This window comes from Kogia breviceps, chromosome 12, assembly GCF_026419965.1.
Source record: "Kogia breviceps isolate mKogBre1 chromosome 12, mKogBre1 haplotype 1, whole genome shotgun sequence".
NCBI classification, from domain to species: domain Eukaryota; kingdom Metazoa; phylum Chordata; class Mammalia; order Artiodactyla; family Physeteridae; genus Kogia; species Kogia breviceps.
This window is the reverse complement of record NC_081321.1, coordinates 1,290,784-1,307,429: the sequence shown is the minus strand read 5'-3', so window position 1 is coordinate 1,307,429 and position 16,646 is coordinate 1,290,784. Positions and strand designations below refer to the sequence as shown.

Here is a 16,646-nt window from a genome sequence, read left to right as displayed (position 1 = left end):
GAGGCTCCTGGTCTGGAAGGTGTCAGAAGAACCCGAGGAGAAGGAAGGTCAAGGGCCGAGCGGGGCCCGAGAGGGACAGGAGACAGTGCCTGTGCGGGGGGTGGGGGGGGGCGCTCAGGAGGCTCCGAGGAAAGAGCTTGGGCTTGAGATCCAGAGGACCTGGAGGGCTCGGCGGGTAAGTCGGTCCCAGCCGGAGAGCCTCGCGTGGTGTTGTCATTGGCAACGGGGAGTCTCAGGACACGGGGGAGAAAGTGGATTCCCTCAGCAGGCACGTCTCTTTATACCTGCCGTGCCGGGCGCAGGCTGGGCGTGCGCTGCAGAGAGGAGCCACCGTGGCCACCCAGGGCTGCTCCTGAGCCCGGGCAGAGCCGGGGACAGGCCGGGGCTCGTGGGATCCTCAGACCTGAGCTCTCGTCCCCGGGGGAGGTGGCCCCGCCTGCCCAGGTGTCCTTCCTCTTGGACTGTTCTTCCGAGTTCTCTGAGTCCAACACTCATTCCTCTTTGGCTTTTAAAGTGAAACGGAATTAAATTAAATTTTTTATGTTTTTAATATTACGTAAAATCGACACAACGCAAAATTGACCACCGTCACCTTTTGAAAGTGTACAACTTAAGGGCATTCACATGGTCATGCCACCGTCGCCACCATCATCTCCAGAACTTTCTCGTCTTCCCGATGAAACCCTGTCCCCGTGGAACACTCGCTCCCCACCCCCTCCCCCAGCTGCCGGCAGCCCCCCGTGGCTCTGTCTGTGTCTGTGAATCTGACTCTGCTCTCAGGACCGCCTGGAAGTAGATCATACGGTACTTGTCTTTTCGCAGCTCATCTCACTGAACGTTTTGTCCTCCAGGTTCCAAGTTGAGGCGTCTGACACATTGCGTCAGAATTTCTTTCCTTTCTAAGATGGAATAACAGTCCGTCGTACGTAGAACACTTTGTTGATCCATCCGTCTGTCGATGGACACTGGGGCCGGTTCTCCCGTTTGGCCGCCCCGCGTAACGCTGCCGTGAGCGCTGGGGTCCCGTTTGGCCGCCCCGCGTAACGCTGCCGTGAGCGCGGGTGTCCCCGCTCTCTTCTTTTGGATAAACACCCATAAGTGGAATTGCTGGATTGTATGGTGAGTCTGTGTTTGATGTTTTTAGGAGCCACCGTGCTGTTTCCCATCAAATTTGCACCGTTTCACCTTCCCACCAACGGGCACCGGGTTCTGCTTTCTCCATGCCCTGGCCAGCACTTGTTTGCTCTGGCGTTTTGATGACATCATCCTAATGGGTGTGAAGTGCTCTCTCTGGCTTTGAGGACTTCCGTGTAGACCCTGTTGAGATCCCGAAGTCCTGGGGAATCCTGGGGTGAGCAACTAGCAAAGAAACGAGCGCTGGAGGGCCGTGCTCTCTGTGTCGCCCTTCCTGGCTGCACGGCCCTGAGGTTGAACTTCCCCTGTAGGCCCAGGCCAGCTGGGGGCAGCCGCTGGGGACGGCTGAACACCCTCACCCAGGCCACCAGCCGGCGAGCGCAGGGCAGTGGGTGGTGGGCTGCACCCTCTCGGCCCTTGTCCTGAGGCCAGTGGGGCAGAGGCCCAGGCCCCGCCACCGCCGCGGAACTTGGTGGGACTTGGACCGGCCGGGGAGGGAGCTGAGTATCTGAGCGGGAAGGACTTTCACGGTCACTGGCCGAGCCTCCTCCCTCTGGAGAAGAGGGAGTCAAGGGCCAAAGAGAGAAGCGATTTGCCCAAGTGCCCAGAACAAACGGTGCAGTGGAGCAGGGCCTGGAATGCCGCTCTCTTGGCTTCGGGCTTTTGGCCCTTTTCCCGCAAACTCGGGGAGGCGTCAAGGTGGTTTCATGTTTGTCCGCAGCTTAATGTTTACCAAGGGGAGACGGCCTCAGGGCCACTTGCTCATTTCTTTGTTGCCTTTCCACCTTCTCGCCTGCCTGCTGTTCTGCAGGGGTGTCCTGGGGATGAATGGGGTAAATGGCACTGACCGGGCCAAAGGAAACAAGTGTTACGCTTTATACAGAGCGTGGCTATGAAGCGGCCCGTGAGGGTAGAGGAATCAAGTCACGCGCCGCCTTTGTCCCACCTGGCTGAGAGTTGGGGACGTCTGGGAGGAGGGCAGAGTGCAGAGTGTGCGTGTATTTGTGCGTGTTACGTGTGCAGCGTGTAAAGATGTGTGGGACCCCTCTCCCCGCACAGTGCAGTCCCGCGGACGATGGAGAAATTTCAGAGCCTTCCCCTGGGGGAGGGTCCTTGGAAAATGGAGCGTGGCTTGCAAGGATCTGCGGAATTCTCCGTATTCCGAATTCTCTGGATAGATTCGCTTTTTCACAAATTGACACCATCAATATGTGTGTGTGAGATACAGCACTTTTTAAGAGGTGGTTTCTTAACAAGGAGGGGATACTTCTAGGAAAAAGTCTTTTTTTTTTTAGTGAAGCAGCTTTTGTGTTTTATTTCACATCACTGAAGATGCGTTCCTCTCCTTTGGTGCCCTGAGGCGTTATATGTGGGCGCGCGTGGAGTGATTCTTATTGAGTACTACTTCACATTTGGGTAGAATCTCATGGAGTCCTTACGACTGTCGTGTAAGGAATGCATTCTCGTCTCTGTTTTACAGATCAGTGAGCTGAGGCCCAGAGAAGAGTACGTCGCCAGGTACCCGGCAGGGTGGCTGGTGGTGGGACTGATGGTCACCGGGTCAGGGGCCTGGGTTCTGACGCCGTGAGGCTGGAGGAAAGCCACTTACTTCCTCCCTCTGCTGTCTGGCTCTGCTAGAACTTCTCCAGGGGGCTTGCGTGTATACGATGGCGCGTCTCAGGCCCGGGGACGGGATCCAGGAGTCCTCTCGCCACCTGGGCACGTACCTGTTCAGACCTCATGGAGCCCAGCTGATGTTACACGAAATTGTTATTAAAGAGCAAGAAGGCAGGAAAAGGAAAGGACCTTGCCCGTGTTTCTCGGCTGATTTCCGAATCGACCGTTTCACTTTATCCCAAACGTGGATCCTTTTGTTTACAGAGGGCCGCGGATGGAGACGCGGCTGCGAACGGTCCGCGGTCCTGAGCGCAGGCTGTGGTCGGCAGAGGTAGCGCACAGGGGCTGCAGAGCCATCCCGGGGCTTCTCGCTCCTCTGCGCCTGCGGGCAGCTGCTGTGTTTTGCTGACGTGCTGGAGTTGGGGAGGAAGAGGCCGCAGGGTGGCCAGTGCACCGGGTGGGGTCTGCGTGCTCCCCCCATGGGTGGTCAGCAGCCGGACGGGCATCTGGTGCTGGTTTGGCCACAGTCGTTTTGGAAGTGTTCTTACACAATCAAACACAATCACAACGGTTTTCTTTCTGATTACCGAAGAATGATTTAGTGTACAGAATTTGCAAAATACACTAATGAAAACAATAGCTGGTACTTACAGGGGTCTTGCTCTTGAGCGCTGCTCTGGGAGCTGTCCCTTATTAACTCAGGTGCGGCAGCCTCTGTTATTATCTCCGTTTCACAAGGGAGGAATCTCAGGTCCCAGGAGGTCAGGTGACCGGTCCAGTCACAGGGCTGGAACTGACAGGGCTGGAAGCCAGCCCGCCTGGTTTCTGAGTCCTGGGCTGTGTGCCAGGCTGACCTGCCTCCACGCAAATGAATGTCACTCGTCACCTGAAGATAACCGCTAATCACATTTCTGTTTTTTAAAAATAATAAATTATTTTATAATTTATTTATATTTAGTTTCCTTTTAGCCTTTCTCCTATAAAAAAACGTCTTTTATAAAATTGAGGTCCTACGGTATATACTTTTTTGGACCCTGTTTCTTCATATTATGTTGTAAAATTTTTTTCTATATTATTTTTCTTTTTTAAATTTATTTTTATTGGAGTAGAGTTGCTTTACAATGTTGTGTTAGTTTCTGCTGTACAGCAAAATGAATCAGCCATACATACACATATATCCCCTCCTTTCTGGATTTCCTTCTTTATATTATTTTTCAAAAACATAATTCTTATGGCTTCCTAAAATTCTGTCATGTGGCTCTGCATTGGTTTATCTAACCAGTGACCCAGTGGTGGGCTTTGGGGGGAATCTCCAGTTTGGTGCTGGTGTAATTCACACCGTGGTGAACACTTACCCGGGTTCATGGCTCGCTCGGGTCTCCGTCTGGTTCCTTAGGACAGCGTCTGCAAAGGGTAGTGAACGTCTGCATTTCCTAGACTCTCCTGACGGGGTTTGGCCATTCCTGCTCCCCTCCGGCGCAGCGAAAGGGGCCTGGGCAGGGTCCCCAGTGGGGCTGGCGGGGCTCTGGGCTCAGCAGACCTTCTCTCCTGCGGAACGGGCGTGCCCTCGGTCTCGAGGGTCTGAGTCTGAGCTCTGGGCTCCGAGCCTCCACAGGGCTCTCCCGCCAGTCCTGAGTCACAGCTCGTTACTGCTGGTCCCCAGAGGTGCCCGGCCCCCTCAGGGGGTGAAATAAGTGGCAGGTGAGCATCAGTGAGGGAAGCAAGCCTTTCTGCCCGCCCCCCCCCCCCTCCCAGATGGTGAGAAGGAACTAGGTTGGGGCCACTGAATCTACTGAAAACTGTCCTCGCAAGGTAGCACTGCCTCCCGTGTTCTAGTTCTGCTGATTGGGGAAGGTGTGGTGTCTCTGTGTCTCTGCTTTCCTTCCAATAAAATGGGGCCAAAGCAGCAGACCCCTCGATATCATGGGGCCGGAGTCGAAGTGATGAATGTTAAGGGAGAAAAGGTCACGGGACAGCGGCATTCGCATTCTGCCAGTATCCACTTACTGATCCATTCAGCACACTTTCAATGAGCATGTGTCACATCCAGGCTCCTCTGGGCTCCCGGGGGGAGCGGTGGCGAGTAGGGTGGACGAGAGTCCTGCTTCTTGGGGTCTCCCTTCTGGTGCGGACAGGAAACAAACCTCCACTTAACAAGGACGTAACCACATTTACCAAATGGCAGACATACTGATCTAAATAATCGAAGAGCATTGTCTCTGTGAACTTCTGCGTAGAAATCTGTGAAGCCTAAGCAGAAATTCTGCAGAGGACTTCCGTGCAGGCTCTGTGCTTTGAGCGCCTCCTGGAGGACTGCTGTGCTAGGATTTCCGAAGCCACAGAGCTGGTTCCTGCTCGCAGGGGGCTTACAGCTCGTTGGGAGGATCCAAGAGGGGCCCTGAACTCCTCAGGCTTTCATCGGCCAAAGCACAGGAGGGGGAGTCGGTGTTTGGGTCCCACGGGTGCTTTGCCAGGCCACCGTGGCCCTCATCCCGTTTTCTGCACCCTTCCCGTCCCCAGACATCGGCGACCGGGAGGATTTCCCATTTTTCTAGCTGGTACCTGACCTCTGCCAGGGCTGGACCTACTTGTTTTTTTACTACAAAGGCTACTTTGCGGTAACGCTTAAAAAGCTGAAATGCTGACTTTCAGTAAATTTGAGGGAATTCTCAACTAGGTCCTGTAATTTAGGTTTGCCATCAGCAGGTGGCGACAGGTGCCTTGGTTCAAATGGCAGGAGGGTGCGGTGTGCCCCCTACCCCTGCTTGCGTGGAAGCAGGAGAAGTATTTTCTCACTCTTGCAATTGACGACCTTTGGCTGCGGAGGCACACGGTTCAGCACGCGGTTCAGCGCGCGGTTCAATGTGCGAATCTATCAGTTTGCTTTCTGGCTGTTCTTCCCTCTGTTCTCTGAGGTCAGCGTGACCTTGGGTACCGCGGGGGCACGGCTTTCGGGTTAGGGTCCTCTGCAGATGGAGGCGAGTTTGCTTCCATGGGAGTCACCCCCCCACCGGATTCTTTCTCCTTGTCTTTCCTTTGGACTTGCTGCCCCGCGAAGAGCAGAGAACAGGTTTTGTTTGCGGGACCGCTGGAAGGCGAGAACGCTGGCCCCCTATGCTCTTCCCATTGGCTTGGGCCTCCACAGTGCGCCAGGCCCTCTGCCTCTGCCCCGTCATCAGCGGGAGGTGCGATGGCGCACCGAAAAGAGGCGGGTTTATTTAAGGCAGCGCCTGATGGGCTGAGTGGAGGAGACGGCCACGCGTGTCCCTGGTCCCTCACTGTCTCTTTGCTTCAGAGCAGATTTCGCTCCTGTGGTCCGGGGCCCACTCTCACGAACTGTGTTTGTAGCAGGATGCGGGAAGGGGAGGGTGGAGGGACTTAGAGGAGACTCTGTTGAAAATGGTGCAGTAACGGCCCGGCTAAGAGAGGGAGGCAGGTGTACAGCTCGCGCTTGACACGCTCAGGAGACCCTCTGGGGGCTTGGTCTGGGGAGAGGGCTTGCATCGCGGCTGGGGTGTCCCCGGGCTCTCGTGGGGCCAGCTGGGTTGGGAGAAACGTCAGCTTCCCCATCTGCCCATTGGGAAAACCAGTTTCTTATTCGTCTGTCGAGAGTATTAACCCCTGAAAAATGACTTTTCATTTCTGTGTTGTTTGTTGGGTCTTTGGATCTTGTATGCTTTGAAAATATGTCTTTCGGCCGAGGGTGGTTATTTCCTGATCAGGAAATCCACCCACCGAGCAGCCTCTGCATCAGGTCTTGATTGCTTTTTTTAAGTGCCTTCGCAAGTTGGGATTCGGTGCTTTGGGAGGGCGAGGACTCTCTCCTGTGTCTCACACCTGTTCCTCTTCGTGCACTTCGCATCACGACTCCTCTTTAAATATAGACGTGTGCCGTCCACAGTGTGGCTACTGTAGCCACGTGAGCGTACTGAAAGGTAAATTACCTGAAATCAAGTGTTAATACCGTTCAAAGGGTAGTTCCTCAGTTGCGCTAGCCCCTGTCAAGTGCTTAAAGCCAGTGCCTGGTGGGCACCACGCTGGATACCCCAGAACTATGGAGCGTCTCCATCATTGTAGAGGTTCCCCAGGACAGCGCCGCTGTAGCCTGCCCGTGTCCGTCAAGGTTCAGATCTACAGCAGACGCTGCCGTAGCCGTTTTATGAGGAGGGCTACTTCACACAGGAACTTAAAGGTTTACAAAAAGCTTCTGGAAGGTTTGGGAGAGCAGGCGGTAGGCGAGGCCCCAGGACTGATCCCAGGACCACAGGGCGGAGCTGGGTTGCTAAGAAGACTGGGACTCCGCGATCTTCAGGAGGTGGATCTGGATGTTACTGTGCCCAGGATCACAACACCTTATCCGAGGTCCAGGGACCAGGAAGCCATCGCCAGAGCCTTTCTGTCTCTACAGAGCCAGAGTGGTGGCACGGACACCCTCCCCACCGGACGTAGTTTCAGTTCAGGCCTTGACTTGGCTGGCCTCACGGCCGTGTCTCTCTGGCCACGGGGAGTTGGAAAGTGTGTCCAGCCTCTGCGGGACAGGAGCGCGCAGGGGAGGAGGGGGGGCGGCTTCTGAGTTAGGCAGTCCGGCAGTCCGCCTGGGGCCGAGCGGGACCCCAGCCTTCCCTGGGGGAGCACAGCCGGCTGCGATGGCCCGGGCCTCAGCTGTCCTCTGAGCCCAGACGGCATGCTCTCCCGTGTGAGCGCCCGGCTAGCTCAGTAAGGCACTAGATGGATAAGATTAATGGCCTCCTGCTCGCTGCTCATTTGGCCTTTCATGGGCAGAGAAAGCTCGCTTTCTGTTTCAGGTCGGCTGCTTCGCTCTTAAAGGGAACGGAGGCCCCTGGTCACTGCGGGCTTCTGCAAAGCCCTCAGGACGCACCCGGCCCGAGAGAAAGCATGTCCTTTGCGCTACACGATTGCTTCTGGTCTCCATAAATGAGCTGAGGTTGTGCCGTGTGCACAAAGCCTGGCCGCTGGGAGACACCCCCTCTGTGCACGGCTGAAGGCGCTGAGGCCAAAGGGGAGGTCGTGCTCACGAAGCCGGCCTGTAGCCCGGAACCCCTTACACACACATGGCTAACTGGGGGTCCCTTTCTGGTGCCGGGCGGTTGGGCTTGTCTACTGAGGGATGATGTGGAAGGGAGATGGGGAGGGTCACGCTGGCCGCCGGGGTCGGAGGTCTGCCCGTTTACACTGTGGGGTCGGGAGGGGATTGGCAAAGGAATTCCCAAGCAGGGAGCAGGGGGAACCGCGTGCTGAGTATATGCAAAGGTCCTGGGGCGGACAAGGACTGAGCTTGTCTGAGTGAAACGGGGCCAGGACGGCAGGCATGCTTGGACCAGGCTGAGAGAGAGGAAGTCCTGAGAAGCAGGCAGGGCCGCCCCTGCAGGCTCACAGCCCATGGCAGAGTCTGGACTGTGAAGAGATTTGACTGGGAGGACGACAGGGCCTGATTCATAATCTGTTTTTCTGAAAGGTCACTCTGGCTGCTGCATGGAGATTGGATTGGGGATGGGCAGGAGAAGTGGGGGAAATGTCAGGGCTTCCGCAGCATCCCGGGCAAGACATGGGTGGTGGCCTGGACCAGGCCAGTGGCGCCGGAGATAGACATCGTTTCTCACAGCCTCTTCCTCCGGAATGCTCCCTCCAGGTCACAGCGGAGACGTCAGCAGGGAGCCTGGGAAAGCTCGTCCGCTCGGGCGCCGACGGACTGACCCCCACGCTTTCCCAGGTCACCCTCGTCGTGACGTCATCATCATCACGGGCCTCAGCAGGCAGATACTGGGCGTCTTCTGGGATGTGGCCCTGGGGCAGGTGCACGGATGGATGCAGATGAAAGAACGTAACTCGATTTCATCCCTGAGCAGCTCCAGGTCCCAGCACCACGCCTCCCTCGCAGGGGCCCCCGGGGAGCCCCAGTCCTGAGTTCATCTCCTGGCTTGGACCCTGGCAGAGCAGCCTGGGGTAAGGCCGACCGGCGCCTCGTCCCGGTCCCTCGAAGCAGCAGCCCGTGCGTGGGGGCTGGGGAGCCGCCCGGGGGAGCTGAGCCGTGTCACGAGTGGGAGGCACTTTCTGCCATACAGGGGAGGCGTCCGCGGTTGGCGCCCACCTGTGTGTGCGGCCTGGTCTGCTGAGCCGCCGCCCCAGGCTCGCGTAGATCGTCCAGGAAGGCAGGAGCCAGAGCAGACCTAGACGGTGGCATCTTTTCAGCTGGCAGCCAGGGGACCGAGCTTTGAATCAGCTTTATAATTTGAAAATTGTTCTCTTTGCATCGGGTGGTTGTTTCCTGCCAACCGAAGCCGTCAGAGCCGTCAGAGACACAGAGCTACTTCCCTTCCTCCCTAGCCCTGCTCCGGATGCACCCAGTGCGGGGCCTGAGATGGAGCTTGGCCATTCCTGGCATCCTTGGATCACTGTGTCCTCTTGTCATGGGGGTCCTAGGGGTCCTGATAGAGCCTCATGCCTGGGTGGGAGTCGTCCCAGGGCGTGGGGGACAGTCACTTGTGATAGGAGAGGCTGAGCTGGGCCTTGAGGTACAGCCTTGATGGAGGCCAGCCCGAGGGGCCGCACCTACTCTCGTGTGTGTGTGTGTGTGTGTGTGTGTGTGTGTGTGTGTGTGTGTGTGTGTGTCTTTGTTTACTGTGCCCTTGGTCGTGTCACAGGCTGCAGCAGTGCTTGAGCTGCCAGGACCGAAATACTGAAGGTTGTTTTCTTGCCCTCTGGCTGGGGAGAGGTTGACATTCCACTTTTCCCCACGGGCTTATTCGTATGTGCTTCTCCAGATGGTCCTCTCCCGAGAGGACCCCCTGCTCTGGGAATGGTTCACAGTATAAATAAGGTCATCAGCCAAGGCTCGGGTGGCTCTGAAGTCAGCCCCCCAGACCGGGCTTTCCGAGCCGCTCTTGGCTCTGTGGAGCCCTGGTCTCGATGCCCCGGGGCCCCCGATGCACCCGGTGCCGGCCTTCGTGGGTGATGGCGTCTGCTCCGGCCCGCCGCTTCCCGCCTTCTTGCCAGACGGTGTCTGGGCGTTCCGGGGGCGCTGGGGTGTGGCCGCCAGGGCCTGCGGGAGGGGGTGGCGTCGAGGCCTCGAGTCAGGAGAGGACCGCGGAGGGCTGGACAGTCCGGCGGGGCGGGGCCAGGGCCGCTTTCTTGGACGCGAGGGAGGAGGACGGTCGGCGCAGGGGCTCCAGCGGAGGCCGTTCACCACGGTCACGGCCAAGCCAGGGGTCCAGGAAGGGAGGTGGTTTCCCACAGATCGAACGGGCACACGCCGGGTCGCGGCCCTCGCCGGAGAAGCCGGTGAGACACGCGGTCCGGCCACGCGGACCAGCTCGGTCCAGGGCAGCACGTCTGTCCACCCGCCTCCATCCCTGAGGCCCCTGGGCGGCTGGCGCGGTGGGCGCTGCCCCGGGAGGATCGCCTCAGACGCGAAGGGTGTTCTTGGCGTCAGAAGCGCAGCCCCTTCACCCTCAGGCCATGAGCCCCAGGAGGAGCTCGTCCCGCAGCGAGGACTGCGCCCCCGTGGCGGGGGCGGGTGGAGGCTTCGCGTCCTTTCCTTGGGGCTCCCGTAAGAGAGGCGAAGGCCCGGCCTCGCGGGGTCCCGCTCGCTTTAAGTTTCAGACACACACATGGAGGACGGCGGCAGGTGTGTGACAGATGAGACCCCCGGTGCGAAGGGTTGGGTCCCCCGGCTCCCGGCTTCCTAGATGGTGACGTGGAGCTGGTGTCGGGTCGGGGACAGGCCGTGAACTGAGGAGCAGGCCTGGGAGCGGGGCTGGGGCTCCGGTGCCACGGGGACCACGTGGTGACGGTGCAGGAGGCGGCTGTCGGGGGGCAGGGAAGGGGCAGCAGCTGGTACCGAAGTGCTCCTCTCGGGGTCCTGCGGGGTGGGAAGCGCACACCTGTGATGCCGCCCCCTCCCTCTCGTGCCCCCGCAGACATCACGAACCTGTCACCTTTCTCTCATGCTCAGAAAAGCCCCAGAACCCCTGAGGTACAGCGTCTTGGTGGTCCCGTCGGTCAGTTGGCATAAAACTGGAAACTCACCGTGTGTCGCTGGTGGGATGATGGAAGGGACATAGACTTTGGAAGCTGGCAGGTGACAGCCCAGGCAGGTGCGAGCAAGCATATTCGTTCTCTTTTGGTTGCAAGGGACGGACCCCAGTTCAAATGAGCTTAAGCGAAGTTACCTAAGGAATCAGACTGGGACGCTCAGGGTGAGGCGGGCGTCAGGTGTGGCTGGAGGCAGGTGCGAGCAAACGTATTTGTTCTCTTTTGGTTGCAAGGGACGAACCCCAGTTCAAATGAGCTTAAGCGAAGTTACCTAAGGAATCAGACTGGGACGCTCAGGGTGAGGCGGGCGTCAGGTGTGGCTGGAGGCAGGTGCCCAGTGGTTGTCAGAGTCTGTTTCCAGGATGGAGCGTGTCTGGGTCCTGAGGCTGAGCTGAGTTGCGTGCTCATGTCTGCACTGGCCCCCGTCGTGGGCAGGGCCGGCGGTGGGACTGAGAGGGCCACGCCGGGAGCAGAAGTTGCCCTGGAGCTCTAACCTAGGAGGACGAGCCCAGGACGTGCGCTGGGGGGAGGGGCCGGGCGCGGACCCAGCGAGCGGCAGGGAGGAGAGGGAAGGGCCCCACGAGGCAGCATGTCCTGGGCCAGCAGCGTCCCTGGAGGAGCCTTGTGAACACGAAGCCGAGAGGAGGGTCATCGTGGGGTGGGGGGCTTGCAGGTGACATTCGTGCCCTGGTTGGGCTCCAGCCGCAGTCTCCCAGGCGACTGAAGTGGCCTCCAGATGGCAGGCTCTCTGCCCACAGGGATCACCGCACCCTCTGTGGCATCTCCTGACCCTGTGGCACCTGCCCAGCCGGCCACTCTCAAGGTCACGCGTCTGATCTGGGGCCCAGGCTGAGCTGACCCCTCGGTAAGCCTCGTAGGATGCTGGGGTGAGGTACCCGCCGAGCAGACGGGGGGGAACCCACCGGGCACGCGCCGTGTCGTGGGGACAGTCTCGGACGCTTCTCTTGCCTTCAGACCAGAGCCACACAGATGCTTCGGTGCTGGATTTCACTGGTTCCTACCCAGCCTTCCTTCCGGTCACCCCCACTACACACGGCGCCCGTTCCCAGATATGAAACGCTGCGTCACGAGTCACCGAAGACAGGTGGCTTTCCGCAGCGAACACCGTGCTGTCTCCCCGTTTCTGCGGGTCAGGAGTTCGGGAAGGTCCCGCTGGGCTGTTCTGGCTTGGGGTGTGTCATGGGGTGGCGGTCAGGTGGTGGCTGGAGCAGCTGGGGGCTGGCCGGGACGCCCAGCCCCCAACCCCATGTTGGCTGGCTGGGCTTCCTCACGGCACGGCGGCCCAGGGCTGGCGTGGCGAGTTTTCGACCTAGCCTTGGAAGTACTCTCTGCTGTCACCTCCGCTGAACTTTACCAGTCAAAACGGTCACAAGAGGCCAACGCTTTGTCGGGAGGAGGGCGCGTAGATCCTATTTCTCGGTGGGAGGAGCTCCTGATTCAAAACCCTCACAGCCCCCCGCCCACCTATCCAGCAACTCCCGTCGCCACATGGGTTTGAGGTACCTGGATGTGACCTTGCTTGGGTCCATCCCCTTCATTTAGCAGACTTACTTTTATTTTTTGGAACTTAAGTGCAGAGATTTGAGTGAATTATACCCTTTAACTCATTGTACGTTTGTCAGCATTGATTCATGCAGTGGCTCTCATTCATTCATTCATTCATTCTTCTTTTCTGTCCCCATACACCTGTTCTCATTTTCCACCTCATCTTCCATAAACAACCATTCTATTCTACTTTATGTGTATGTGTTCTTACAAGAATGTATTTTAATTGACATGTGTTGCGTTGCATATTTGTCCTTTTCTACATCCTCCTCCTCTCACTGTGTTTCTGAGGTCCAGAAATGTTGTAATGCAATACATCTCGTGTCTTGTTCACCTAAAATGAGGGGTGTGATGTATCCAAGGTCTCACAGCTGACCTAGACTGAACTAGGACCAGAGCAGATTCCCAGCATCGCACACTGATGTTTCCATGTGCCACCTTCCTGGCTCCTGCAATGGTTTGAAATAGGACATTTTTTTTAAAAAATAGATCTCTATTGGAGTAAAATTGCTTCACGATACCGTGCTGGTTTCTGTGGCACAGCAAAGTGAATCAGCCATATGCATACATATATCCCCATATCCCCGCCCTCTTGCGTCTCCCTCCCTCCCTATCCCACCCCTCTAGGTGGTCACAGAGCACCGAGCCGATCTCCCCGTGCTATGCGGCTGCTTCCCGCTAGCTGTCCACCCTACGTTTGGGAGTGTGTATATGTCCCTGCCACTCTCTCACTTCGTCCCAGCTTACCCTTCCCCCTCCCTGTGTCCTCAAGTCCATTCTCTACGTCTGCATCTTTATTCCTGCCCTGCAACTAGGTTTATCAGTACCTTTTTTTTTAGATTCCATATATGTGTGTTAGCATACGGTGTTTGTTTTTCTCTTTCTGACTGACTTCACTCTGTAGGACAGACTCTAGGTCCACCCACCTCACTGCAAATAACTCAATTTCGTTTCCTTTGATGGCTGAGTCGTATTCCATTGTATACATGTGCCGCATCTTCTTTATCCATTGGTCTGTCGATGGACGCTTAGGTCGCTTCCACGTCCTGGCCATCGTAAACAGAGCTGCAGTGAACACTGTGGTACGGGACTCCTTTTGAATGGTGGTTGAAAGGAGACTTCACAAACAGAATTGTGAGTCTGGGGCCCAGAGCCCATCACAAGCTCCCCTGTTTTCCTCCCAGTGACTGCTGTCCCCTGTTCTCTCCCGCAGGTCCCAGCTATGGGAGCCCGCGGCCGGCTCACGCCAACGTGAACGCCAACGCGGCCGCGGGGCTGGCACCTGAGCACGTGCCCTCGCCGGGGGCCGCCCTGTCCTGGCAGGCAGCCATCGACGCGGCCCGGCAGGCCAAGCTGATGGGCAGCACCGGCAACGCCACCATCTCCACGGCGAGCTCCACGCAGCGCAAGCGGCAGCACTACGGGAAGCCCAAGAAGCAGGGCAGCGCCATGGCCACGCGCCCGCCCCGGGCCCTGCTCTGCCTGACCCTCAGGAACCCCATCCGGAGGGCGTGCATCAGCATCGTCGAGTGGAAGTATCCTTTGTGCTCGCGGCCGGCAGGCGGTCCTCAGACCTGCCGCGTCTGTCCCCGGGGCGCCGTCTGAAGGCAGAGGGCTCTGGGCCCTACCCGGCCTCGAGTCCGAGTCTCTGGGGATGGGGGCTAGGAGTCTGCCTGTGTCACCAGCTCCCTGCGGGTTGTTTTGTCATCGAATAAGCGGCGTTTGAGAAAACAAGCCTAAGGGGCAGGGAAGTATCCCCTCTGCGGGCTGAGCCTGCTCAGGACCCACTGATGTGTGGGGTTGACGGCGCTGCACCCCGCACCCCCCCCGCCGAGCTGTGGGACTCGCGCAGAGGCTGCGGGACCCGGGGGAGGGTCGGGCCCTGCCTCAGTGCTTCTCAGCCCTGGGGCACATGGGCGTCACCTGGGGGGCTGGGACAAAGCACAGGTGTCTGCGCTCCGCCCAGGCCTGGCTGAAGTCTCCAGGTGCGGCTGAAGCGGAGAGCGCCGGCCTGAGGGTGTAACGCAGACCCCCTGTCTGCGGAAGCCAGTGAGCGGGGCCGCGGAGGCAGTGGCTTGGAAGGGCGAGGCTCTCCGGGTGCGATTGCCGGCCCCTTCCCGCCCGGGAATAGCGGGGAGGGGGAGAGGGAAAGGCTCACAGCCATCGGTGCGTGCGCCCCTGACCTCCCCGTGATGACACGGTGCCCATAGGTCACACGGCCAGGACCAGGGCCCGGGACTTAGCGCGGGGTGTCTTTCTAGTAAGAATCCACTTGGGCAGGGCGGCCACGTCTCCGGGGCTCAGGATGGAGGGCTGGGTTCCAGTTATGACTTTCCATAGAAAGATTTAGAAGTCTTGGGACTGGATGAAAGGTAAAAGGAGGTGTTAGTTCTGTCAGTGCCCGAGCCCTTCAGCCCAAGGGCACTTGAGAGGAGGCGCCCGAGCCCAGTGCCGCTGCAGAGCCAGGCGGGGCTCCCAAGGCCGAGGTGTCCGCTTTCCGGGTGACCGGGTGAGAGGCCGGGCTTGGGTGGCCCCGCTGGGCTGCTGTCACAGACGCTCAGTCAGGGCCGCTGGCAGCCGGCGGAGCGGACATTCAGATCCAGGCGCCCCGAATCCAAATCCACGGTCCACGCGGCCTGCTCCCCGTGAGCCCAGAGTGCAGAAGAGGACGCACTGGAGGATGTTTAGAGGATGCCGCCCGGCCCGGCTGGGACACACGGGGACCTGACCTGGGCCTGAACACCCAGCCCACGGTGGCCTTCTCCACGTGGCAGAGTTTCTTTCGTGCCTGCAGCTCCCGGCCTTCCTCACGGCCAGCATCCCATCTTCACCACGCGTCCTCAGCCAGCTTAAGGGGCAGCACGGCCTCTTGGAAAAGATGAGTCAGAAGCTCTGGTTTGGACCTGGCTCTGCTGTTGGCCAGCTCGGGTCTGAGACAGGTGGTTTTATTTTCTGTGTCTGTCCAGCTGGGGGGCTGGGCAGGGCACTGCAGGCCATCTTCTGGACAGCAAGGCACATGCAGACAACGGCAGTGGACCCCCAGCTCTGCCCTTGGGGCGAGGGGACCTGTAGGCGAGGGGACCTGTAGTCAGGAGGCCCTGGACTAGAAAATCACCGCTTCCTTCCAGGCCCCGAGATGCCCTGATGACACAGGTCTGGGGCCGTCCGTGGCAGAGGAGTGGACAGTGGACTCGGTGGGCGCAGGTCTGCGTTCTGGTCCTGGCTGGTCAGTGCCTGATGTGGGTCTGGGGAACGTTTCTCACGCTCTCTGGGCCTCAGGAGTTTGGACCACACCATCTCCAAGGTCTCTTCCTGCTTCAGGATTCGTTAGCTTTGTGAGTGCAGGTTTCCCTGGAGATGGAGGTGGTCCCTTTCTCCAGGAATGCCATCCTCCTCTTCCTCCTCCTGTGAGGCTCCACAGACTAGGTTGGAAACTTGGCCGTGTTGGGAGGTGGGGAGATGGGGCTGGAACAGCATGAACCGGGCCCTTCTCCTGAAGCCCCCTTCTCTGGCCTTCAGTTGAGGGTGCAGGGTGGAAGGGCTATCATCACAGCTGCTCATTTTTCTCTCGAGAATGTGTCTGCCCTGATATTTTGGCGCAGAAAATCCGGGCACGGGGACCTCCCTGATTGCTGGGAGGGGCGAACCTTGGCTTATCCCCTCCAGCGCCTGGCACACCCCGCGGGCAAGTCAGGAGGCCCTGGGACACAGGCCGCCTCATCGCAGGCAGGGCCTCCGCAGACTGAAGAGGCTCTGGGCCCCTGCGCAGAGCTGCCGTCCCCTGCGTGCACGGCACACGCTGCTGTGCTCCTGGGCGTCCAGAGCCCCTGGCCACCTGCAGGCTCTTTGCAAGCAGAGAATAAGGAGGAAGAAAAAACAGACTCGAAATTTAAAGTTAAAAGATTGAAAATCCTATCTCCAAATTTCACTGAAACGTCTTCAAGTCAAGTCTCTGCCTTGAATCCCAGGGGGCCCGCCTCTCCCCTGCCCAGCTCGGTTGGGCCCCGGTGCGGGCCGCTGGGGGTGGCGAGCCCCCGGCTGGAGCAGGCCTCAATCTTTCAAAGCAACCCTGAGCACACACGGGAGGGAAAATGAAGTCCAGGGCAAATCTAAATAAATAAAAGAAGGGAAAAAAGTTTTAGAAACCTGTGTTTACTCTGGCACGCGCCTGGCCTCCACTGCTTTTGACATATTAGGGAAAATTTTGGCGGAGCCCATTAGAAACACTTAAACAAGGCATATGTTTCTTTTCAGAATACAAGGGGCTTGGAATGTAT

The 16,646-nt window shown here is 58.4% G+C and overlaps 1 protein-coding gene across 13 annotated transcripts in view; it reads left to right on the top strand.

Annotated features, from left to right (window-relative positions):
• CACNA1C (calcium voltage-gated channel subunit alpha1 C) overlaps positions 1–16,646 on the top strand; it is a 521,192-nt gene that overhangs the window by 110,552 nt on the left and 393,994 nt on the right. For all 13 annotated transcript variants that reach the window (XM_067008446.1, XM_067008440.1, XM_067008436.1 and 10 more), the window contains exon 2: positions 13,583–13,904. In XM_067008446.1, the coding sequence (XP_066864547.1) occupies positions 13,583–13,904 (322 nt within the window). The remainder of the gene's footprint in view (positions 1–13,582; positions 13,905–16,646) is intronic.